At 44.9% G+C, this 27152-nt stretch overlaps 2 protein-coding genes across 4 annotated transcripts in view; one reads left to right on the top strand and one right to left on the bottom strand.

Annotated features, from left to right (window-relative positions):
- The window catches only part of LOC124043125 (type 2 phosphatidylinositol 4,5-bisphosphate 4-phosphatase), a 37725-nt gene extending 25734 nt beyond the window's left edge, over positions 1-11991 (bottom strand). Inside the window, exon 1 of one of the 3 annotated variants that reach the window (XM_046361347.1) lies at positions 11627-11991. In XM_046361347.1, the coding sequence (XP_046217303.1) occupies positions 11627-11735 (109 nt within the window). In that variant the 5' untranslated portion in view covers positions 11736-11991. The remainder of the gene's footprint in view (positions 1-11626) is intronic. The other 2 variants (XM_046361346.1, XM_046361348.1) reach the window with 2 other exon arrangements.
- An 808-nt stretch (positions 11992-12799) lies between these two features.
- On the top strand, positions 12800-27050 carry otud6b (OTU deubiquitinase 6B). The gene is given in 7 exon segments (XM_046361345.1): positions 12800-13052; positions 15347-15495; positions 19463-19567; positions 19750-19897; positions 20080-20266; positions 21273-21419; positions 25252-27050. Coding segments are annotated over 7 exon segments (897 nt in total). The 5' UTR covers positions 12800-12976; the 3' UTR covers positions 25337-27050.
- The last annotated feature ends 102 nt before the right edge of the window (positions 27051-27152 follow it).

Genomic DNA, 27152 nt, shown 5'->3' with positions numbered 1-27152 from the left:
TGGGCTGTTGTCCAGAACGTAGGGGTATTATGGGCTGTGTTGTCCAGAACGTAGGGGTGTTATGGGCTGTGTTGTCCAGAACGTAGGGGGTATTATGGGCTGTGTTGTCCAGAACGTAGGGGTGTTATGGGCTGTGTTGTCCAGAACGTAGGGGTGTTATGGGCTGTGTTGTCCAGAACGTAGGGGTGTTATGGGCTGTTGTCCAGAACGTAGGGGTATTATGGGCTGTTGTCCAGAACGTAGGGGTATTATGGGCTGTGTTGTCCAGAACGTAGGGGTGTTATGGGCTGTGTTGTCCAGAACGTAGGGGTGTTATGGGCTGTTGTCCAGAACGTAGGGGTATTATGGGCTGTGTTGTCCAGAACGTAGGGGTGTTATGGGCTGTGTTGTCCAGAACGTAGGGGTGTTATGGGCTGTTGTCCAGAACGTAGGGGTATTATGGGCTGTGTTGTCCAGAACGTAGGGGTGTTATGGGCTGTGTTGTCCAGAACGTAGGGGGTATTATGGGCTGTGTTGTCCAGAACGTAGGGGTGTTATGGGCTGTGTTGTCCAGAACGTAGGGGTGTTATGGGCTGTGTTGTCCAGAACGTAGGGGTGTTATGGGCTGTGTTGTCCAGAACGTAGGGGTGTTATGGGCTGTGTTGTCCAGAACGTAGGGGTGTTATGGGCTGTGTAGTCCAGAACGTAGGGGGTATTATGGGCTGTGTTGTCCAGAACGTAGGGGTATTATGGACTGTGTTGTCCAGAACGTAGGGGTATTATGGGCTGTGTTGTCCAGAACGTAGGGGTGTTATGGGCTGTTGTCCAGATCGTAGGGGTATTATGGGCTGTGTTGTCCAGAACGTAGGGGTGTTATGGGCTGTTGTCCAGATCGTAGGGGTATTATGGGCTGTTGTCCAGATCGTAGGGGTATTATGGGCTGTTGTCCAGAACGTAGGGGTATTATGGGCTGTAGTCCAGAACGTAGGGGTATTATGGGCTGTAGTCCAGAACGTAGGGGTATTATGGGCTGTAGTCCAGAACGTAGGGGTATTATGGGCTGTAGTCCAGAACGTAGGGGTATTATGGGCTGTAGTCCAGAACGTAGGGGTATTATGGACTGTGTTGTCCAGAACGTAGGGGTGTTATGGGCTGTTGTCCAGAACGTAGGGGTATTATGGGCTGTGTTGTCCAGAACGTAGGGGTATTATGGGCTGTGTTGTCCAGAACGTAGGGGTGTTATGGGCTGTTGTCCAGAACGTAGGGGTATTATGGGCTGTGTTGTCCAGAACGTAGGGGTATTATGGGCTGTTGTCTAGAACGTAGGGGTATTATGGGCTGTTGTCCAGAACGTAGGGGTATTATGGACTGTTGTCCAGAACGTAGGGGTATTATGGGCTGTAGTCCAGAACGTAGGGGTATTATGGGCTGTAGTCCAGAACGTAGGGGTATTATGGGCTGTAGTCCAGAACGTAGGGGTATTATGGGCTGTTGTCCAGAACGTAGGGGTATTATGGGCTGTTGTCTAGAACGTAGGGGTATTATGGGCTGTTGTCCAGAACGTAGGGGTATTATGGGCTGTTGTCCAGAACGTAGGGGTATTATGGGCTGTCGTCCAGAACGTAGGGGTATTATGGGCTGTGTTCGTAGTGAACTATATAGGGAATTGAGTGCCATAGGGCTCTAATGAGATGGCAACCAGCACAGGTCTAACAAGGTCACACCAATCAAATCAAAGTTTATTTGTCAGGTGCGCCGTGAAATGCTTCCTTACAGGCTCTAACCAATAGAGCAAGAAGGTATTAGGTGAACAAGAGGTAGATAAAGAAATAAAACAACAGTAAAAAGACAGGCTATATACAGTAGAGAGGCTCTATACAGTAGAGAGGCTCTATACAGTAGAGAGGCTATATACAGTAGAGAGGTTATATACAGTAGAGAGGCTATATACAGTAGAGAGGCTATATACAGTAGAGAGGCTATATACAGTAGAGAGGTTATATACAGTAGAGAGGCTATATACATTAGAGGGGCTATATACAGTAGAGGGGCTATATACAGTAGAGGGGCTATATACAGTAGAGAGGCTCTATACAGTAGAGAGGCTATATACAGTAGTGAGGCTATATACAGTAGAGGGGCTCTATACAGTATTGAGGCTCTATACAGTATTGAGGCTCTATACAGTAGAGAGGCTATATACAGTAGAGAGGTTATATACAGTAGAGAGGCTATATACAGTAGAGAGGCTATATACAGTAGAGAGGCTATATACAGTAGAGAGGCTATATACAGTAGAGAGGCTATATACAGTAGAGAGGCTATATACAGTAGAGAGGCTATATACAGTAGAGAGGCTATATACAGTAGAGAGGCTATATACAGTAGAGAGGCTATATACAGTAGAGAGGCTATACACAGTAGAGAGGCTCTATACAGTAGAGAGGCTATACACAGTAGAGAGGCTCTATACAGTAGAGAGGCTCTATACAGTAGAGAGGCTATATACAGTAGAGAGGTTATATACAGTAGAGAGGCTATATACAGTAGAGAGGCTATATACAGTAGAGAGGCTATATACAGTAGAGAGGTTATATACAGTAGAGAGGCTATATACATTAGAGGGCTATATACAGTAGAGGGCTATATACAGTAGAGGGGCTATATACAGTAGAGAGGCTCTATACAGTAGAGAGGCTATATACAGTAGTGAGGCTATATACAGTAGAGGGGCTCTATACAGTATTGAGGCTCTATACAGTATTGAGGCTCTATACAGTAGAGAGGCTATATACAGTAGAGAGGCTATATACAGTAGAGAGGCTATATACAGTAGTGAGGCTATATACAGTAGAGAGGCTATATACAGTAGGGAGGCTATATACAGTAGAGAGGCTATATACAGTAGAGAGGCTATATACAGTAGAGAGGCTATATACAGTAGAGAGGCTATATACAGTAGAGAGGCTATACACAGTAGAGAGGCTCTATACAGTAGAGAGGCTCTATACAGTAGAGAGGCTATATACAGTAGAGAGGTTATATACAGTAGAGAGGCTATATACAGTAGAGAGGCTATATACAGTAGAGAGGCTATATACAGTAGAGAGGTTATATACAGTAGAGAGGCTATATACATTAGAGGGGCTATATACAGTAGAGGGGCTATATACAGTAGAGGGGCTATATACAGTAGAGAGGCTCTATACAGTAGAGAGGCTATATACAGTAGTGAGGCTATATACAGTAGAGGGGCTCTATACAGTATTGAGGCTCTATACAGTATTGAGGCTCTATACAGTAGAGAGGCTATATACAGTAGAGAGGCTATATACAGTAGAGAGGCTATATACAGTAGTGAGGCTATATACAGTAGAGAGGCTATATACAGTAGGGAGGCTATATACAGTAGAGAGGCTATATACAGTAGTGAGGCTATATACAGTAGAGAGGCTATATACAGTAGAGAGGCTATATACAGTAGAGAGGCTATATACAGTAGAGAGGCTATATACAGTAGAGAGGCTATATACAGTAGGGAGGCTCTATACAGTAGAGAGGCTCTATACAGTAGTGAGGCTCTATACAGTAGAGAGGCTCTATACAGTAGAGAGGCTCTATACAGTAGTGAGGCTCTATACAGTAGAGAGGCTCTATACAGTAGTGAGGCTCTATACAGTAGAGAGGCTCTATACAGTAGAGGGGCTCTATACAGTAGAGGGGCTCTATACAGTAGAGGGGCTATATACAGTAGAGGGGCTATATACAGTAGAGAGGCTATATACAGTAGAGAGGCTATATACAGTAGGGAGGCTATATACAGTAGTGAGGCTATATACAGTAGGGAGGCTATATACAGTAGGGAGGCTATATACAGTAGAGAGGCTATATACAGTAGTGAGGCTATATACAGTAGGGAGGCTATATACAGTAGGGAGGCTATATACAGTAGTGAGGCTATATACAGTAGGGAGGCTATATACAGTAGGGAGGCTATATACAGTAGAGAGGCTATATACAGTAGTGAGGCTATATACAGTAGGGAGGCTATATACAGTAGGGAGGCTATATACAGACACCGGTTAGTCAGGCTGATTGAGGTAGTATGTACATGTAGATATGGTTAAAGTGACTATGCATATATAGACAGTAGCAGTAGCGTAAGAGAGGGGCTGGCGGGTGGTGGGTGTTGGGACACAATGCAGATAGCCCGGTTAGCCAATGTGCTGGAGCACTGGTTGGTCGGCCCAATTGAGTTAATATGTACATGAATGTATAGTTAAAGTGACTATGCATGTACACTCCTCAAAAAAATAAAGGGAACACTTAAACCACACAATGTAACTCCAAGTCAATCACACTTCTGTGAAATCAAACAGTCCACTTAGGAAGCAACACTGATTGACAAAAAATGTCACATGCTGTTGTGCAAATGGAATAGACAACAGGTGGAAATTATAGGCAATTAGCAAGACACCCCCAATAAAGGAGTGGTTCTGCAGGTGGTGACCACAGACCACTTCTCAGCTCCTATGCTTCCTGGCTGATGTTTTGGTCACTTTTGAATGCTGGCGGTGCTTTCACTCTAGTGGTAGCATGAGACGAAGTCTACAACCCACACAAGTGGCTCAGGTAGTGCAGCTCATCCAGGATGACACATCAATGCGAGCTGTGGCAAGAAGGTTTGCTGTGTCTGTCAGCGTAGAGTCCAGAGCATGGAGGCACTACCAGGAGACTGGTCAGTACATCAGGAGACATGGAGGAGGCCGTAGGAGGGCAACAACCCAGCAGCAGGACCGCTACCTCCTGCCGTAGGAGGAGCACTGCCAGACACCGGCAAAATGACCTCCAGCAGGCCACAAATGTGCATGTGTCTGCTCAAACGGTCAGAAACAGACTCCATGAGGGTGGTATGAGGGCCCAACGTCCACAGGTGGGACATGACCGGTTTGGTGGTGGGTCAGTTATGGTGTGGGGTGGCATTTCTTTGGGGAGCCGCACAGCCCTCCATGTGCTCGCCAGAGGTAGCCTGACTGCCATTAGGTACCGAGATGAGATCCTCAGACCCCTTGTGAGACCATATGCTGGTGCGGTTGGCCCTGGGTTCCTCCTAATGCAAGACAATGCTAGACCTCATGTGGCTGGAGTGTGTCAGCAGTTCCTGCAAGAGGAAGGCTTTGATGCTATGGACTGGCCCGCCTGTTCCCCAGACCTGAATCCAATTTAGCACATCTGGGACATCATGTCTCGCTCCATCCACCAACGCCACATTGCACCACAGACTGTCCAGGAGTTGGCGGATGCTTTAGTCCAGGTCTGGGAGGAGATCCCTCAGGAGACCATCCACCACCTCATCAGGAGCATGCCCAGGCGTTGTAGGGAGGTCATACAGGCACGTGGAGGCCACACACACTACTGAGCCTCATTTTGACTTGTTTTAAGGACATTACATCAAAGTTGGATCAGCCTGTTGTGTGGTTTTCCACTTTAATTTTGAGTGTGACTCCAAATCCAGACCTCCATGGGTTGATAAATTTGATTTCCATTGATAATTAATTTTTGTGTGATTTTGCACATTCAAATATGTAAAGAAAAAAAGTATTTAATAAGAATATTTCATTCATTCAGATCTAGGATGTGTTATTTTAGTGTTCCCTTTATTTTGTTGAGCAGTGTGTGATAAACAGAGAGTAGCAGCAGCGTAAAAGAAGGGTTGGGGGGGGGGATGCAAATAGTCTGGGAAACCATTTGGTTACATGTTCAGGAGTTTTATGGCTTGGGGGTAAAAACTGTTGAGAAGCCTTTTGTCCTAGACTTGGCACTCCGGTACCGCTTGCCATGCGGTAGTAGAGGGAACAGTCTATGACTGGGGTGGCTGAGGTCTTTTTTTTAGAGCCTTCCTTTGACACCACCTAGTATAGAGGTCCTGGATGACAAGAAGCTTAGCCCCAGTGATGTACTGGGCCGTACGCACTACCCTCTGTAGTGCCTTGCGGTCAGAGGCCGAGCAATTGCCGTACCAGACAGTGATGCAACCAGTCAAGATGGTCTCTGTTGCAGCTGTAGAACCTTTGAGGATCTTAGGACCCATGTCAAATGGTTTTTAGTTTCCTGAGGGGGAATAGGTTTTGTCGTGCCCTCTTCACGACTGTCTTGGTGTGTTTGGACCATTCTAGTTTGTTGTTGATGTGGACACCAAGGATCTTGAAGCTCTCGGGTGCGCACCTGGTGCTAACGAGCTATACGTGCTAAAGTCTAACCTCTAAATATTAATTTAAAGTCCAAAGCATGTAACAGTACATTAAGTGAATTCTCCAAGAAGTTGCTTCTTGATTAATTAGTGTCAAGTATATAGTGTTCTCTCTGCTAGCGCACGGCAAGTCTGGAACCAGCAGGACCCTGAACATCTTCTACACCATAAGGCTGCTAAATAGTTCACCACCCTGGACATCTTCTAGAACATCTTCTACACCATAAGGCTGCTAAATAGTTCACCACCCTGAACATCTTCTAGAACATCTTCTACACCATAAGGCTGCTAAATAGTTAACCAACCTGGACAATCTACCGGTGGTAAATTCAATTGATTGGACATTTACTTGGAAAGGCACACACCTGTCTAATTAACACACCTGTCTATATAAGATCCCACAGCTGACAGTGCATGTCAGAGCAAAAACCAAGCCATGAGGCTGAAAGAATTGTCCGTATGAGAGCTGAGACAGGATGGTGTTAAATCACAGATCTTTGGAAGGGTACCAAAACATTTCTATCACCCCCCCCCACTTTCCCAGGTTGCCAATACTCTTGCTCAAGTTAAAATATCATCTCTCTAATAAAAAAAGGAAGTCACTCCTTGACAAATATTTTTATGTAGGGTGGTGTTTCACCCCCAAGTTGCCTTACAAGCATCTAACCCCACTCACAGCCAACAGTTCAGAGTTTACAAATACATCTGGTAGGAAAGCTGGGATTCCCCTCTAACAAAGGCCATTAAAACCTATTTGATTTTGTTTTGTTTTTCGCAATTGTGTATTTGTCTGCTTGTCAGAATGCACTTTTCTCTCGTTATGCTGTTATGTCATAACTTGAATGCATCACCAGAGGACTATTTATCTCACGTAGAACACAACAACAACAAGCCGATGAGGTAAATCTGTCAGATTTCTCTGTTCGTTACTCTGTTCGTGACTCTGTTCGTGACTCTGTTCGTGACTCTGTTCGTTAGTCTGTTCGTTAGTCTGTTCGTTAGTCTGTTCGTGACTCTGTTCGTGACTCTGTTCGTGACTCTGTTCGTGACTCTGTTCGTGACTCTGTTCGTGACTCTGTTCGTTAGTCTGTTCGTTAGTCTGTTCGTTAGTCTGTTCGTTAGTCTGTTCGTTAGTCTGTTCGTTAGTCTGTTCGTGACTCTGTTCGTGACTCTGTTCGTGACTCTGTTCGTTAGTCTGTTCGTGACTCTGTTCGTGACTCTGTTCGTTAGTCTGTTCGTTAGTCTGTTCGTTAGTCTGTTCGTTAGTCTGTTCGTGACTCTGTTCGTGACTCTGTTCGTTAGTCTGTTCGTTAGTCTGTTCGTTAGTCTGTTCGTGACTCTGTTCGTTAGTCTGTTCGTTAGTCTGTTCGTTAGTCTGTTCGTGACTCTGTTCGTGACTCTGTTCGTTAGTCTGTTCGTTACTCTGTTCGTTACTCTGTTCGTTACTCTGTTCGTTACTCTGTTGTTTTGTCTGCGAGAAAAGTAGCGTGGAATGTTCTAAATTCTTCAAAGCCTCGGCAGAAATGTTTTGTTGATGATCCATATTGTTTTGCCGTGGCCACAGAAGAATGACAGTACGTAACAACACAGATCAACAGCGGCTGCACCCAGAAATATTTGAATTAACATGGAATTAATGATTTTAAAATAAATCATGTATTACTCCTAACACTTGATTTTCAACTGTTCTGTAAACCTTGTTGTCAGGGCTGACACTACCTCGACCTGTATGGGTCTGTCTCTCTATGGGTCTGTCTCTCTATGGGTCTGTCTCTCTATGGGTCGGTATCTCTCTATGGGTCGGTATCTCTCTATGGGTCGGTATCTCTCTATGGGTCGGTCGGTCTCTCTCTATCGGTCGGTCGGTCTCTCTCTATCGGTCGGTCGGTCTCTCTCTATGGGTCGGTCGGTCTCTCTCTATGGGTCGGTCGGTCTCTATGGGTCGGTCTCTCTCTATGGGTCGGTCTCTCTCTATGGGTCGGTCTCTCTCTATGGGTCGGTCTCTCTCTATGGGTCAGTCTCTCTCTATGGGTCAGTCTCTCTCTATGGGTCAGTCTCTCTCTATGGGTCAGTCTCTCTCTGTGGGTCAGTCTCTCTCTATGGGTCGGTCGGTCTATGGGTCGGTCGGTCTCTCTCTATGGGTCGGTCGGTCTCTATGGGTCTGTCTCTCTCTGTGGGTCAGTCTCTCTCTGTGGGTCAGTCTCTCTCTGTGGGTCAGTCTCTCTCTGTGGGTCAGTCTCTCTCTATGGGTCTGTCTCTCTATGGGTCTGTCTCTCTCTATGGGTCTGTGTCTCTCTATGGGTCTGTCTCTCTATGGGTCTGTCTCTCTATGGGTCTGTCTCTCTCTATGGGTCTGTCTCTCTCTATGGGTCTGTCTCTCTCTATGGGTCTGTCTCTCTATGGGTCTGTCTCTCTATGGGTCTGTCTCTCTATGGGTCTGTCTCTCTATGGGTCTGTCTCTCTCTATGGGTGAACTTGCTGCTTAACTGGCATTGTGTTCCTCTGGATAGGTCCCAACTGGCAGAACCCATGCAGAGCTGGTTTCAGGTATAAGCCACATAAACAGGCTCTTAGAGCCCCAAGCTTGGGGGACTCAGGTCGGGGTCTCAACTTTCTGAGAGTAAGAATAGTAGAATACACAAGTTGCAATATAACAATCTGTTTGTGCATCAGCAGTTTCTCTCTTGTTAAGTCAGTCACTGACAGTCACTCAATTAGCCATGTCAGCCACTGGAGGTTGGCGGAACCTTAATTGGGAAGGACGGACTCGTGGTAATGGCTGGAGCGGAATGATACCAAACACAGGGTTCCAGTGTACACCAAACACAGTTTCCATGGTTCCCATGTACACCAATCACAGGGTTCCCATGTACACCAATCACAGGGTTCCCATGTACACCAATCACAGGGTTCCCATGTACACCAATCACAGTTTCCATGGTTCCCATGTACACCAAACACAGGGTTCCCATGTACACCAAACACAGTTTCCATGGTTCCCATGTACACCAATCACAGTTTCCATGGTTCCCATGTACACCAATCACAGTTTCCATGGTTCCCATGTACACCAAACACAGGGTTCCCATGTACACCAATCACAGGGTTCCCATGTACACCAATCACAGTTTCCATGGTTCCCATGTACACCAAACACAGGGTTCCCATGTACACCAAACACAGGGTTCCCATGTACACCAAACACAGTTTCCATGGTTCCCATGTGTTTGATTCCATTCCATTCACTCCGTTCCAGCCATTATTATGAGCCGTCCTCCCCTCAGCAGCCTCCACTGATGTCAGCTAACAAGTTTTGGATTGGTAATTAGCATAGCCAGCTATCTAACTGTGTAGTAATCATGGCTGAATACACAGGGGCCCTGACCTACAGGGGGAGCCCATTGATTTTGTTAGTTACCCTGACCTACAGGGGGAGCCCATTGATTTTGTTAGTCACCCTGACCTACAGGGGGAGCCCATTGATTTTGTTAGTCACCCTGACCTACAGGGGGAGCCCATTGATTTTGTTAGTCACCCTGACCTACAGGGGGAGCCCATTGATTTTGTTAGTCACCCTGACCTACAGGGGGAGCCCATTGATTTTGTTAGTCACCCTGACCTACAGGGGGAGCCCATTGATTTTGTTAGTCACCCTGACCTCCAAGGGGGACCCCCAAAAGGTTTGGGCCGACTCTGGGCCCATGCTCTGGTCAAAAGTAGTGCACCATAATGGGAAAAGAGTTCCAATAAGAATGTAGTCTCTGTGTTCTAACTCTGCACCATAATGGGAAAAGAGTTCCAATAAGAATGTAGTCTCTGTGTTCTAACTCTGCACCATAATGGGAAAAGAGTTCCAATAAGAATGTAGTCTCTGTGTTCTAACTCTGCACCATAATGGGAAAAGAGTTCCAATAAGAATGTAGTCTCTGTGTTCTAATTCTGCACCATAATGGGAAAAGAGTTCCAATTAGAATGTAGTCTCTGTGTTCTAACTCTGCACCATAATGGGAAAAGAGTTCCAATAAGAATGTAGTCTCTGTGTTCTAATTCTGCACCATAATGGGAAAAGAGTTCCAATAAGAATGTAGTCTCTGTGTTCTAACTCTGCACCATAATGGGAAAAGAGTTCCAATAAGAATGTAGTCTCTGTGTTCTAACTCTGCACCATAATGGGAAAAGAGTTCCAATAAGAATGTAGTCTCTGTGTTCTAACTCTGCACCATAATGGGAAAAGAGTTCCAATAAGAATGTAGTCTCTGTGTTCTAATTCTGCACCATAATGGGAAAAGAGTTCCAATAAGAATGTAGTCTCTGTGTTCTAATTCTGCACCATAATGGGAAAAGAGTTCCAATAAGAATGTAGTCTCTGAGAAAAGCGTGTCTTGACAAAGATGTGTGGTTTACTGTAGGTTAGTAGGCTCTCCAGTCATTTGAATGGGGAACATGCTGATTTCACAACAGGGCTGTGTATATTATCATCTGAATATCACTGTGTTAAACAGAGAGAACAATGGCACTACGCATTCAGATCACCCACAGGGACCCTGTGTGTTTAACTGTACATATGAAATACACTACAACACTACACAGAGGAATCGTGTTTCCAGAGAACACATAGTGAAGGGCTTCATCCACAACATTCATAACTGAGCCTATATGTCATGCATGGAGAGTAATGGATAGTAATACCAACCTAAACATGCATTTCATGGATGTGTATGATCCAGTCAAATGAAAGAGGTTTATAATATATATATATATGTTACAGTGGAGGCTGGTGGGAGGAGCTATAGGAGGACGGGCTCATTGTAATGGCTGGAATGGTATAAACGGAACGGTATTAAACATGAACCATATGGAAACCACATGTTCGGCTCCTTTCCTTCAATACCATTCCAGCCATTACAATGGACCCATCCTCCTATAGCTCCTCCCACTGCTGGGTTATAAAAATATACTCATTCAAAGCCTAGTGGCCCGTTATGTCCCATTTGCATGGGCCTAATGTCTTATGGACTCAACAACCACACAACGTTGAGATGGGATTTTCAGGATTTGTGAGTTATACTGGTATCCTCTGATTAATAATGTCCTCCCCGCTCATCTCAAGTAATGGCTGACAGCATCATATCCTTTTAGAAGACGTGTAAACAGTATTACCCAGCAACACAGATCGTGATGCGAGTCATTTCTGCAGAATACTGAATTGAATACAACTGGAATTTTTCTGAAAATATTCGGCTAGGCCTTCTACTGCAAGCTCAACCTTTTGATTTCTGACTGATGCCCTTGTCTTGCCCGTTACAATTTAACGCACTACGCAAAAATAATGCTCAACACGATACTCGCAAAATGATTCAGCGTTCATGGGGGAGTCATAGCCTGAAGTCGGTTTACCTCTCGGGCTCGTGTCCTGCAGGTACGAAGGAGGTCCCGACGGTGTGACATTCCCAGAGTTCGGTGCTGAGAGCAGCGGGGACCGTTCATCCATGCCTTCGTCGGCCATGACGGCAACAGTTCACCCAAACCAGACGAATAAACACCGAGAAGAAGTAGAGCCGATGCGGCGGAGCCTCTCCTCTGGCCAGTGTTTCCTTGGGAGGGGGGCGGCCAGCAGATCCGTGGTAGCCTACTGCTCCGGAGAGGGCACTTCCTCGGAGGAGGAGCTACACAGACCTCAACGGGACCGGGTGGGAGGGTTGTGAGCGACTGAATGCAGAGAGAGAGCCAGACACCCCAACCCAACCCGTTCCCCTCAGACACCGTGGTGGCATGCCTTTTAGTGGGCCTGAAAACTAGACTAAATCAGAAATGAATTCTTTGAGATCCAGTTTATATCCTCCAGAATGAGGAATAATATACTACTAGACCCTAGTTGCTACTGTAGACAGGCTATATTATATTGTATTATCTGTTTAAAAGATTCAACAAAACTATCCAAGAATATTCAATATTATATTCTGATCTTGGTGGTGGATGAGGTGTAAAAGCGGTTTGGGTGTCTAGATAAAAAAAACACTAAATAAATCCAATCAATGAACGATATTTTCTGTTTTATTCTATTCTGATCTGTTTAACAGATAATAAAAACACACTCAAAGGACCTCTGAATGATATAGGTGTGTATTCTAAAACAACGTGGTTTGGTCCCAGCAAAAGAGAATACATTCTTGATGATCTGCTACTACTTAATATATTAAATCAGATCGATCATATCTCTATTAGCCATGACAAAAATATGAATTCAAATAATTATGTGATTGATGTTGAAGACAGTATTTTTTATAAAACGTATTTGTTATTTTAATTAAGCCTCACTGACGTTTTGCTCATTGCCAATTCCATATAATCGGATATAATCGATCTTTGAGAAACCAACGTTTTAAAGATTCCTGAAAATAAGGAAATCGAACTTAAGTTGAACGTGAAACAGCGATTTTGGACTTTTGGGACAAAAAATAAAAACGTTGTTATTCGACTAGAACCTAAAGGCCCTAACAAATCAATTAAGGAAACTGTTGCGATATGATGACCAATAAGATCGCGATACTTCAGTACCCGGAAGTGGATGGTGCTCAACACGTTTCAATTGTAATGGATGGCCAGCTGACGTAAACTTGTATCTGATATCAATAATGTTCCGATTCTACATAACAGAAAAACCATAACGTTGAATTTGATATATATATATATATATATATATATATATATATGTTATAGTATTTATAAAAGAGCAAAAATACAGTCATGGAAGATGTAACGATAGAGACAGCCGAGGAGATCTTAGCCAAGCAACATCGCAAGGAGAAGAAGGACCTGCAAGGTTGGTAGCTAGATGTAATGTTATGATTTACAATTATGTCTTTGCTAGCTAGCCACTTTTACAATTACTGTTTTAATAATTTGCAATTCAACATGTACTGGTAATCACGCTGTAGCATCCTGAGTGGGATAGATAAGACATACCTATCTGTTATTCTAGGTCTAACTTGTTGAAAATCAAGACAGCAATTTAGTTTAGCCAAATAAAATTGTATCTGTGGTTAGCTAGCTAATTGTTATGGCCGTATGACTGCTGTAGGCTCTTATGACATTATGACTGCTGTAGGCTGTTATGACATTATGACTGCTGTAGGCTGTTATGACATTATGACTGCTGTAGGCTGTTATGACATTATGACTGCTGTAGGCTGTTATGACCGTATGACTGCTGTAGGCTGTTGTGACCGTATGACTGCTGTAGGCTGTTATGACATTATGACTGCTGTAGGCTGTTATGACATTATGACTGCTGTAGGCTGTTATGACATTATGACTGCTGTAGGCTGTTATGACATTATGACTGCTGTAGGCTGTTATGACCGTATGACTGCTGTAGGCTGTTGTGACCGTATGACTGCTGTAGGCTGTTATGACATTATGACTGCTGTAGGCTGTTATGGCCGTATGACTGCTGTAGGCTGTTGTGACCGTATGACTGCTGTAGGCTGTTATGACCGTATGACTGCTGTAGACTGTTATGACATTATGACTGCTGTAGGCTGTTGTGACCGTATGACTGCTGTAGGCTGTTGTGACCGTATGACTGCTGTAGGCTGTTATGACCGTATGACTGCTGTAGGCTGTTATGACATTATGACTGCTGTAGGCTGTTGTGACCGTATGACTGCTGTAGGCTGTTGTGACCGTATGACTGCTGTAGGCTGTTATGACCGTATGACTGCTGTAGACTGTTATGGCCGTATGACTGCTGTAGACTGTTATGGCCGTATGACTGCTGTAGGCTGTTATGACATTATGACTGCTGTAGGCTGTTATGACATTATGACTGCTGTAGGCTGTTATGGCCGTATGACTGCTGTAGGCTGTTATGACATTATGACTGCTGTAGGCTGTTATGACATTATGACTGCTGTAGGCTGTTATGACATTATGACTGCTGTAGGCTGTTATGACCGTATGACTACTGTAGGCTGTTATGACATTATGACTGCTGTAGGCTGTTGTGACCGTATGACTGCTGTAGGCTGTTCTGACATTATGACTGCTGTAGGCTGTTGTGACCGTATGACTGCTGTAGGCTGTTATGACATTATGACTGCTGTAGGCTGTTATGACCGTATGACTGCTGTAGGCTGTTATGGCCGTATGACTGCTGTAGGCTGTTGTGACCGTATGACTGCTGTAGGCTGTTATGACCGTATGACTGCTGTAGACTGTTATGGCCGTATGACTGCTGTAGACTGTTATGGCCGTATGACTGCTGTAGGCTGTTATGACATTATGACTACTGTAGGATGTTGTTATGACTGCTGTAGGCTGTTATGACCGTATGACTGCTGTAGGCTGTTATGACCGTATGACTGCTGTAGGCTGTTATGACCGTATGACTGCTGTAGGCTGTTATGACCGTATGACTGCTGTAGGCTGTTATGACCGTATGACTGCTGTAGGCTGTTATGACCGTATGACTGCTGTAGGCTGTTATGACCGTATGACTACTGTAGACTGTTATGACCATATGACTGCTGTAGGCTGTTATGGCCGTATGACTGCTGTCGGCTGTTATGGCCGTATGACTGCTGTAGGCTGTTATGGCCGTATGACTGCTGTAGGCTGTTGTTATGGCCGTATGACTGCTGTAGGCTGTTGTTATGACCGTATGACTGCTGTAGGCTGTTGTTATGACCGTATGACTGCTGTAGGCTGTTATGGCCGTATGACTGCTGTAGGCTGTTATGGCCGTATGACTGCTGTAGGCTGTTGTTATGGCCGTATGACTGCTGTAGGCTGTTATGGCCGTATGACTGCTGTAGGCTGTTATGACCGTATGACTGCTGTAGGCTGTTATGGCCGTATGACTGCTGTAGGCTGTTATGACCGTATGACTGCTGTAGGCTGTTGTTATGACCGTATGACTGCTGTAGGCTGTTATGACCGTATGACTGCTGTAGGCTGTTGTTATGGCCGTATGACTGCTGTAGGCTGCTGTTATGGCCGTTTGACTACTGTAGGCTGTTGATATGACTACTGGAGACTATTGTTATGGCCGTATGACTACTGTAGAATATTGTGATATGTGAGAAGCGGACATTAAACCACTCATAAATGTTTCAGCTCAAATCCAGAGCATGAAAAATGCTGTCCCCAAAAATGACAAGAAGAGGCGTAAACAGCTGACTGAGGACATCGTGAAGCTGGAGGCTGAGCTGAACCGGAAACACAACGAGGAACTCCAACAACTGGACTCATCAGGAGAGAAGACGGTAACTGTTGTCTACATATCAGCCATACTGATGACCAATCAAATCTGTTGTCTACATATCAGCCATACTGATGACCAATCAAATCTGTTGTCTACATATCAGCCATACTGATGACCAATCAAATCTGTTGTCTACATATCAGCCATACTGATGACCAATCAAATCTGTTGTCTACATATCAGCCATACTGATGACCAATCAAATCTGTTGTCTATATATCAGCCATACTGATGACTAATCAAATCTGTTGTCTACATATCAGTGATACTGATTACCAATCAAATCTGTTGTCTATATATCAGCCATACTGATGACCAATCAAATCTGTTGTCTATATATCAGCCATACTGATGACCAATCAAATCTGTTGTCTACATATCAGCCATACTGATGACCAATCAAATCTGTTGTCTACATATCATAAATAAAATAAAAATCATCATGAATTATGTTGCATGTTAGTTATTCTTCTAAATTTCAGGAAACATTGTTTCTAAGGTGAATGCACCAATTTGTAAGTCGCTCTGGATAAGAGCGTCTGCTAAATGACTTAAATGTAAATGTTTCTGGGGGGGGGGGAGTTTAAGGTACTTCATCTGGTGAGTAAGTAATTATGTGTCCAGAAGATGGCGCTATTTCCCAGCTTGTGCATCACTATCACTACAGGGGAAATCGGCTAAGTAGCTAAATTCTTCTTACATGTGCTACTCAAGTTAAAAAGCATTGGATTGGTGTGAACATGTATGAGAGCGTTTCCTTATACCATAATGATTTGCACTGGTCTTTTATTTCTAGGCACTATTCCTTTTCAAATCGAAGTCACATTAGGATAGGTTATTAATAATGTCAATCTCATCACCTGACCCATCACCTGATGTAATGCCGAAGACTATCTGTATACTGGCAAGAGGCAGGACTCAATACTCTAATAATGGGAATAAATGTCCGCAAAGGCAGAAAGCAGGAAGGAGGAGGTGGGAGCAGGCTGTAACATTCTAGCCAATGAGAGGGCAGATTTGCATGTGAACAACGGGCACAACTCCGATCAAATGTTTTTTTTTCTCGAAGATGCTGGGATGCCACGTGCATTCACTCATTACGTTCGTTACAACCTAAACATTATCAAACGTCTATTCAATCAAATAAGCCACACGTAGCAAATTATCAATTCAATTTTATGTTGACCAAATTCATCACTCTCTTATTGACCTGCATTCAAAACATCTCCAATTCCACTGGTTGGCGCTGTATTTTCGCCGGACAGATTTTTTTCAGAGCGGTCAAATCTCTCGGTTCACCTCTTCCTCTCTGGTATTACTGCCCCCCCCCCCCATTTGCAGAGCGGTTAAATCTCTCGGTTCACCTCTTCCTCTCTGGTATTACTGCCCCCCCATTTGCAGAGCGGTTAAATCTCTCGGTTCACCTCTTCCTCTCTGATATTACTGACCCCCCCATTTGCAGAGCGGTTAAATCTCTCGGTTCACCTCTTCCTCTCTGGTATTACTGACCCCCCATTTGCAGAGCGGTCAAATCTCTCGGTTCACCTCTTCCTCTCTGGTATTACTGACCCCCCCATTTGCAAAACATTCCAAAAAGACTACTTTAAAAAAAAACTAATAGAAATAAAAAGTCATATAATAACACAACACTGTGATAACCTTCTGTGACCCTTCTCCCTGATAACCTTTCTGTGATTCCACACCCCAATAACCTTCCTGTGACCCCACTCCCTCCCTGATAACCTTGCTGTGACCCCACACCCTCCCTGATAACCTTGCTGTGACCCCACACCCTCCCTGATAACCTTCCTGTGACCCCACACCCTGATAACCTTCCTGTGACCCCACTCCCTCCCTGATAACCTTGCTGTGACCCTTCTCCCTGATAACCTTGCTGTGACCCCACTCCCTCCCTGATAACCTTGCTGTGACCCCACACCCTCCCTGATAACCTTCCTGTGACCCCACACCCTGATAACCTTCCTGTGACCCCACTCCCTCCCTGATAACCTTGCTGTGACCCTTCTCCCTGATAACCTTGCTGTGACCCTTCTCCCTGATAACCTTGCTGTGACCCCACTCCCTCCCTGATAACCTTCCTGCGACCCCACTCCCTCCCTGATAACCTTGCTGTGACCCCACTCCCTCCCTGATAACCTTGCTGTGACCCCACTCCCTGATAACCTTGCTGTGACCCCACTCCTTGATAACCTTGCTGTGACCCCACACCCTGATAACCTTGCTGTGACCCCACTCCCTGATAACCTTGCTGTGACCCCACTCCCTGATAACCTTGCTGTGACCCCACTCCCTGATAACCTTGCTGTGACCCCACTCCCTGATAACCTTGCTGTGACCCCACACCCTGATAACCTTGCTGTGACCCCACTCCCTGATAACCTTCCTGTGACCCCACTCCCTCCCTGATAACCTTGCTGTGACCCCACTCCCTGATAACCTTGCTGTGACCCCACTCCCTGATAACCTTCCTGTGACCCCACTCCCTGATAACCTTGCTGTGACCCCACTCCCTCCCTGATAACCTTGCTGTGACCCCACTCCCTGATAACCTTGCTGTGACCCCACACCCTGATAACCTTGCTGTGACCCCACTCCCTGATAACCTTCCTGTGACCCCACTCCCTCCCTGATAACCTTGCTGTGACCCCACTCCCTGATAACCTTCCTGTGACCCCACTCCCTCCCTGATAACCTTGCTGTGACCCCACTCCCTGATAACCTTGCTGTGACCCCACACCCTGATAACCTTGCTGTGACCCCACTCCCTGATAACCTTGCTGTGACCCCACTCCCTCCCTGATAACCTTGCTGTGACCCCACTCCCTGATAACCTTGCTGTGACCCCACACCCTGATAACCTTGCTGTGACCCCACTCCCTGATAACCTTGCTGTGATCCCACTCCCTGATAACCTTGCTGTGACCCCACACCCTGATAACCTTGCTGTGACCCCACTCCCTGATAACCTTGCTGTGACCCCACACCCTGATAACCTTGCTGTGACCCCACACCCTGATAACCTTGCTGTGACCCCACTCCCTCCCTGATAACCTTGCTGTGACCCCACTCCCTCCCTGATAACCTTGCTGTGACCCCACACCCTGATAACCTTGCTGTGACCCCACTCCCTCCCTGATAACCTTGCTGTGACCCCACTCCCTCCCTGATAACCTTGCTGTGACCCCACTCCCTCCCTGATAACCTTGCTGTGACCCCACACCCTGATAACCTTGCTGTGACCCCACTCCCTGATAACCTTGCTGTGACCCCACACCCTGATAACCTTGCTGTGACCCCACTCCCACCCTGATAACCTTGCTGTGACCCCACTCCCACCCTGATAACCTTGCTGTGACCCCACTCCCACCCTGATAACCTTGCTGTGACCCCACACCCTGATAACCTTGCTGTGACCCCACTCCCTGATAACCTTGCTGTGACCCCACTCCCTCCCTGATAACCTTGCTGTGACCCCACTCCCACCCTGATAACCTTGCTGTGACCCCACTCCCACCCTGATAACCTTGCTGTGACCCCACACCCTGATAACCTTGCTGTGACCCCACTCCCTGATAACCTTGCTGTGACCCCACTCCCTCCCTGATAACCTTGCTGTGACCCCACTCCCTCCCTGATAACCTTGCTGTGACCCCACTCCCTCAGGGATATGTAAGAAACACATTTCCATTTCACACTTGAACACGTGTCTTAACAGGGCAAATATTAGCACCCCCAAAATGATTAATTATAAATATAACATGTCCGTGTCTGTGTGTGAATATAATGTTATTTTTTTACCTGATATTTTATTTCATGGGATCAGTATTGTCATCACCGGCCACAATCTTCAATTGTAGATAATCACACAGATAAATAACTTGTGGTGTTTTAATAACAGAAATATATATATATATATATATATATATATATATACCTCCTTCTCTAAGGTGGACGATGTTGTGAGTGGAGTAGAGTCCCTGGCTTTGGAAGGAGAGGAGGAGCAGAAAGATGCCAAACAAGGGGGAGGTCCGTCCAAGGCGCAGAAGAGGCGGGTGAGAGCGCTACAGCATCTTTACATATTACCATTCAATAAGCCCTGAACTCCTGCTGCTTTTTGTCAAATTCTCTCATTTACCAGGTGCAATAAGATGAGATTCGTGTAATCCTTAATTTAGTTTCCCATTGGAGTTCAAGTCCCATGTATGTCCTCCCTGCGCTCTCTGAACCCTCCCAGGACAAGAAGGCAGCCGCGGAGAAGGAGAGAGAGCGCCGTATAGCGGAGGCTGAGGTGGAGAACCTGTCTGGGCTGCGACACCAGGAGGGACTGAAGTTGTCCCAGAAACTGGTGGGGCGCCAGCTGCAGATCAGGGAGATTTCCTCAGGTAGGACCCGCAGGGGGGTGTAGGACCCGCAGGGGGTGCAGGACCCGCAGGGGGGGGTGTAGGACCCGGGGGGGGGGGCAGCAAATCAGGCCAGCAAATGGTGTCTTGGAGGGGGGGGGGTCGTGAGCATAACGACTCCATTTCATTCCCTGCAAGTTAATGCTAAGGAAACCCTCCCTCAGATGGTCACTGTATGTACCGCGCTGTGGAGGACCAGTTGGGGCAGCATGGCTTAGGTCTGACCCTGAAGGACCTCCGGGCCCAAACCGCTCAGCACATGAGGAGCCACACAGACGACTTCCTTCCCTTCCTCACCAACACCAACACAGGGGACATGTACACGCCTGGTGAGGACGACCTGTTCTGTTCACTACGGGGACGGTTTAGTTAGACATTAAAGGGTCCTCAGACACAGATTAAGTCTTGTTGAGAACTAAAAAACACACGATTGATGTTGTTGTTTACATTTACGTTTAAGTCGTTGATGAGGTTGTGAATGGGTGATTCCTCACCAAACTAGAAAATGAAATAGATGCTACAAAGCAACAGTCGTTATGAGGGGGCTGCAGCGTAGCCTAGTGGTTAGAGCATTGGACTAGTAACCGGAAGGTTGTGAGTTCAAACCCCCGATCTGACAAGGTACAAATCTGTCGTTCTGCCCCTGAACAGGCAGTTAACCCACTGTTCCTAGGCTGTCATTGAAAATAAGAATTTGTTCTTAACTGACTTGCCTGGTTAAATAACGGTAAAATAAATCAAATTAAGCTTTTTACCACTTGCTCTGTAAAATGATTAGTATTTATCAATAACAACTTTTCTTACGTAAATATATTTATTTTATTTATTTATGTTCTGCTGAGTAAATCATATTTAGATTTTATTTATTTATGTTCACCTCTGTGTGTTTCCAGATGAGTCACTCCAGTGTGTGATCACTACCTCTGTGTGTTTCCAGATGAGTCCAGTGTGTGATCACTACCTCTGTGTGTTTCCAGATGAGTCACTCCAGTGTGTGATCACTACCTCTGTGTGTTTCCAGATGAGTTTGACAAGTGTGTGATCACTACCTCTGTGTGTTTCCAGATGAGTCACTCCAGTGTGTGATCACTACCTCTGTGTGTTTCCAGATGAGTCAAAAAATCACTACCTATTTCAACTTTATTTGACTATGGCGAGTTAATCCATTCAATCACCTGATCAATTTGTTAATTTCAATCACCTGATCAATTTGTTTTTATCAAAGGACCCAACAGAGCACCTTGTGTCATAATGATAATGATTTCTACATGATCTATAAACTGTAAATTTACCTTTACAAACTACTTATAGTCAGCGTACGTTATTGTAAAATGGTACCAAAATGGGGTCAAATATACTCTGTGATTCATGTGTGCTGTTACTTTGTTTCCTAACAGCTGAGAGCTCTGACACAGGTCCTTCAACGGCCAATAGAAGTGCTCCAAGCTGATTCCCCAGCTATAATGATTGGAGAGGAGTTTGACAAGTCACCCATCACCCTTATGTTAGTACCATGTCAGTTAGCCTCCATTCTGTTCTGTTAGCACCATGTCAGTTAACCTCCATTCTGTTAGCACCATGTCAGTTAGCCTCCATTCTGTTAGCACCATGTCAGTTAACCTCCATTCTGTTAGTACCATGTCAGTTAACCTCCATTCTGTTAGCACCATGTCAGTTAGCCTCCATTCTGTTCTGTTAGCACCATGTCAGTTAACCTCCATTCTGTTAGCACCATGTCAGTTAACCTCCATTCTGTTCTGTTAGTACCATGTCAGTTAGCCTCCATTCTGTTCTGTTAGTACCATGTCAGTTAGCCTCCATTCTGTTAGCACCATGTCAGTTAACCTCCATTCTGTTAGCACCATGTCAGTTAACCTCCATTCTGTTCTGTTAGCACCATGTCAGTTAACCTCCATTCTGTTAGCACCATGTCAGTTAACCTCCATTATGTTAGCACCATGTCAGTTAACCTCCATTCTGTTCTGTTAGCACCATGTCAGTTAACCTCCATTCTGTTCTGTTAGTACCATGTCAGTTAACCTCCATTCTGTTCTGTTAGCACCATGTCAGTTAACCTCCATTCTGTTCTGTTAGCACCATGTCAGTTAACCTCCATTCTGTTCTGTTAGTACCATGTCAGTTAACCTCCATTCTGTTAGCACCATGTCAGTTAGCCTCCATTCTGTTAGTACCATGTCAGTTAACCTCCATTCTGTTCTGTTAGCACCATGTCAGTTAACCTCCATTCTGTTCTGTTAGTACCATGTCAGTTAACCTCCATTCTGTTAGCACCATGTCAGTTAACCTCCATTCTGTTAGCACCATGTCAGTTAGCCTCCATTCTGTTAGCACCATGTCAGTTAGCCTCCATTATGTTCTGTTAGCACCATGTCAGTTAGCCTCCATTCTGTTAGCACCATGTCAGTTAGCCTCCATTCTGTTAGTACCATGTCAGTTAGTCTCCATTCTGTTAGTACCATGTCAGTTAGCCTCCATTCTGTTAGTACCATGTCAGTTAGCCTCCATTCTGTTAGCACCATGTCAGTTAACCTCCATTCTGTTCTGTTAGTACCATGTCAGTTAACCTCCATTCTGTTCTGTTAGCACCATGTCAGTTAACCTCCATTCTGTTCTGTTAGCACCATGTCAGTTAACCTCCATTCTGTTCTGTTAGCACCATGTCAGTTAACCTCCATTCTGTTAGCACCATGTCAGTTAACCTCCATTCTGTTCTGTTAGCACCATGTCAGTTATCCTCCATTCTGTTCTGTTAGCACCATGTCAGTTAACCTCCATTCTGTTCTGTTAGCACCATGTCAGTCCATTCTGTTCTGTTAGCACCATCCATTCTGTTCTGTTAGCACCATGTCAGTTATTCCTCCATTCTGTTCTGTTAGCACCATGTCAGTTATCCTCCATTCTGTTCTGTTAGCACCATGTCAGTTAACCTCCATTCTGTTCTGTTAGCACCATGTCAGTTAACCTCCATTCTGTTCTGTTAGCACCATGTCAGTTAACCTCCATTCTGTTCTGTTAGCACCATGTCAGTAAGCCTCCATTCTGTTAGCACCATGTCAGTTAGCCTCCATTCTGTTCTGTTAGTACCATGTCAGTTAGCCTCCATTCTGTTCTGTTAGTACCATGTCAGTTAGCCTCCATTCTGTTAGCACCATGTCAGTTAACCTCCATTCTGTTCTGTTAGCACCATGTCATTTAACCTCCATTCTGTTCTGTTAGCACCATGTCAGTTAGCCTCCATTCTGTTCTGTTAGCACCATGTCAGTTAGCCTCCATTCTGTTAGCACCATGTCAGTTAACCTCCATTCTGTTAGCAGCATGTCAGTTAACCTCCATTCTGTTAGCACCATGTCAGTTAACCTCCATTCTGTTCTGTTAGCACCATGTCAGTTAGCCTCCATTCTGTTCTGTTAGCACCATGTCAGTTAGCCTCCATTCTGTTAGCACCATGTCAGTTAACCTCCATTCTGTTAGCACCATGTCAGTTAACCTCCATTCTGTTAGCACCATGTCAGTTAGCCTCCATTCTGTTCTGTTAGCACCATGTCAGTTAACCTCCATTCTGTTCTGTTAGCACCATGTCAGTTAGCCTCCATTCTGTTCTGTTAGTACCATGTCAGTTAGCCTCCATTCTGTTAGCACCATGTCAGTTAACCTCCATTATGTTCTGTTAGCACCATGTCAGTTAGCCTCCATTCTGTTCTGTTAGCACCATGTCAGTTAACCTCCATTCTGTTAGCACCATGTCAGTTAGCCTCCATTCTGTTAGCACCATGTCAGTTAGCCTCCATTCTGTTCTGTTAGCACCATGTCAGTTAACCTCCATTCTGTTAGCACCATGTCAGTTAGCCTCCATTCTGTTAGCACCATGTCAGTTAGCCTCCATTATGTTCTGTTAGCACCATGTCAGTTAGCCTCCATTCTGTTAGCACCATGTCAGTTAGCCTCCATTCTGTTAGTACCATGTCAGTTAGTCTCCATTCTGTTAGTACCATGTCAGTTAGCCTCCATTCTGTTAGTACCATGTCAGTTAGCCTCCATTCTGTTAGCACCATGTCAGTTAACCTCCATTCTGTTCTGTTAGTACCATGTCAGTTAACCTCCATTCTGTTCTGTTAGCACCATGTCAGTTAACCTCCATTCTGGTCTGTTAGCACCATGTCAGTTAACCTCCATTCTGTTCTGTTAGCACCATGTCAGTAAGCCTCCATTCTGTTCTGTTAGCACCATGTCAGTTAGCCTCCATTCTGTTCTGTTAGTACCATGTCAGTTAACCTCCATTCTGTTAGTACCATGTCAGTTAACCTCCATTCTGTTAGCACCATGTCAGTTAACCTCCATTCTGTTAACACCATGTCAGTTAACCTCCATTCTGTTCTGTTAGCACCATGTCAGTTAACCTCCATTCTGTTCTGTTAGCACCATGTCAGTTAGCCTCCATTATGTTCTGTTAGCACCATGTCAGTTAGCCTCCATTCTGTTAGCACCATGTCAGTTAACCTCCATTCTGTTCTGTTAGCACCATGTCAGTTAACCTCCATTCTGTTAACCATGTCAGTTAACCTCCATTCTGTTAGTACCATGTCAGTTAACCTCCATTCTGTTAGCACCATGTCAGTTAACCTCCATTCTGTTCTGTTAGCACCATGTCAGTTAACCTCCATTCTGTTCTGTTAGCACCATGTCAGTTAACCTCCATTCTGTTCTGTTAGCACCATGTCAGTTAACCTCCATTCTGTTAGCACCATGTCAGTTAACCTCCATTCTGTTCTGTTAGCACCATGTCAGTTAACCTCCATTCTGTTAGCACCATGTCAGTTAATCTCCATTCTGTTCTGTTAGCACCATGTCAGTTAACCTCCATTCTGTTAGCACCATGTCAGTTAACCTCCATTCTGTTAGCACCATGTCAGTTAACCTCCATTCTGTTAGCACCATGTCAGTTAGCCTCCATTCTGTTAGCACCATGTCAGTTAGCCTCCATTATGTTCTGTTAGCACCATGTCAGTTAGCCTCCATTCTGTTCTGTTAGTACCATGTCAGTTAACCTCCATTCTGTTAGCACCATGTCAGTTAGCCTCCATTCTGTTAGCACCATGTCAGTTAACCTCCATTCTGTTAGCACCATGTCAGTTAACCTCTATACCTCCCCTTACATCCCTATCTCAGTTTATCAAGTCATTTGAGTTGTTAGATTTCCTCAGCCCCATTCACGATCAACCTTATAGTAAACCAAGTGACGGGGCTGCCATTTGGCAGAAAAACAAATGATTCAAATGACGGATTGTGCCTTTAATGGTTTGCGATTTGTGTTTCAGTTACATGCGTCATGCGTACGGACTGGGAGAACACTACAACTCAGTGGAAGGTATGAAAGACCCTGCTACTCAAGAGGAGACCTGAGACTCTCATTCAGTTCCGTTATAAAGAATGATAAAGTCAACTATACCGAATGAATATATAAACACAACCTGTAAAGTGTTGGTCCCATGTTTCATGAGTTGAAATAAAAGATCCCAGAAATGTTCCATATGCACAAATTTGTTTACATCCCTGTTAGTGAGCATTTCTCCTTTCCCAAGATAATCCATCCACCTGACAGGTGTGGCATATCAACAAAAAAAAGCTGCTTATACAGCATGGCCAGTACACAGGTGCACCTTGTGCTGGAGACAATAAAAGGCCCCTCTAAAACGTGCAGTTTTGTCACACAACACAATGCCACAGATGTCTCAAGTTTTGAGGGAGTGTGCAGTTGGCATGGTGACTGCAGGAATGTCCACCGGAGCCGTTGCCAGAGAAGTGAATGTTAACTTCTCTACCATAAGCCGCCTCCATTTTAGAGAATTTGGAAGTACGTCCAACCGGCCTCGCAACCTTCAAACCACGTGCATGGCGTTTTGTGGTCGAGCAGTTTGCTGATGTGTATGGATAGCAATTTGAATGCACAGAGATACCGGGACGAGATCCTGAGGCCCATTTTTTTTTTTTTTTTAGGTATCTGTGACTAACAGATGCATATCTGTATTCCCAGTCATGTTAATTCCATAGATTAGGGCCTCATGAATTCATTTCAATTGACTGATTTCCTCAACGCCGTAAAATCAAGGACATTGTTGCATGTTGCGTTTTAATATTTTTGTTCGGTTTATATGGTGTTATCAGATTTACAGGTTTACTGTCTAAATGAAGGGTTTGCCATCCATGGAATTTAATGAGAGAGAGGAGTGAGAGAGGCAATAATTCCACTCTGTGGCGACTGAGAGACTAGTTTGCCATCCATGGAATTTAATGAGAGAGAGGAGTGAGAGGCAATAATTCCACTCTGTGGCGACTGAGAGACTAGTTTGCCATCCATGGAATTTAATGAGAGAGAGGAGTGAGAGAGGCAATAATTCCACTCTGTGGCGACTGAGAGACTAGTTTGCCATCCATGGAATTTAATGAGAGAGAGGAGTGAGAGGCAATAATTCCACTCTGTGGCGACTGAGAGACTAGTTTGCCATCCATGGAATTTAATGAGAGAGAGGAGTGAGAGAGGCAATAATTCCACTCTGTGGCGACTGAGAGACTAGTTTGCCATCCATGGAATTTGATGAGAGAGAGGAGTGAGAGAGGCAATAATTCCACTCTGTGGCGACTGAGAGACTAGTTTGCCATCTATTGGAATTTGATGAGAGAGAGGAGTGAGAGAGGCAATAATTCCACCTAACTCTGTGGCGACTGAGAGACTAGTTTGCCATCACAGTGAGCTGAGGACGAATTGGAAGTAGCTTTTCCTTCATCAGATCTTGTGAATACTCCTGAAATCACCATGGGAATGTTATGTATTAAATATCGCTCTCATGTGCTGTTATTTCCTGTGACTGAAAGGCTGATTGTCTGTTGTGAATGTTGATGGACAATGCAACTATCAAAATGGTTTTAATTCAATAATAAACCAGAACATATTGTCATGTTGAATGCCCAATGTGCCAATTTGAGGCATTTTTTTTTCCATTGATCGGGACACATTCAGGGGTTTAGCTCTTATAGCAGCTAGATTGGTTCTGAAGTTCAGACAATACCAGAAGGAAATAGAAAAATAATATCCTAAAATAAAAACAGATTTCCAGCAGTGTTATCAAGCGTCTTGTTTCTATGGGAACCTGCCTCCCTTTGTGGGAGTTTTTTTTGTATCCTGTGTACCAAATCACGGCTAACCATCTGGTTATCAGAC

The sequence above is a fragment of the Oncorhynchus gorbuscha genome, linkage group LG09, assembly GCF_021184085.1.
Source record: "Oncorhynchus gorbuscha isolate QuinsamMale2020 ecotype Even-year linkage group LG09, OgorEven_v1.0, whole genome shotgun sequence".
Classification (NCBI taxonomy): domain Eukaryota; kingdom Metazoa; phylum Chordata; class Actinopteri; order Salmoniformes; family Salmonidae; genus Oncorhynchus; species Oncorhynchus gorbuscha.
The sequence above is the reverse complement of the archived record's forward strand: the minus strand, read 5'-3'. Positions and strand labels throughout refer to the sequence as shown.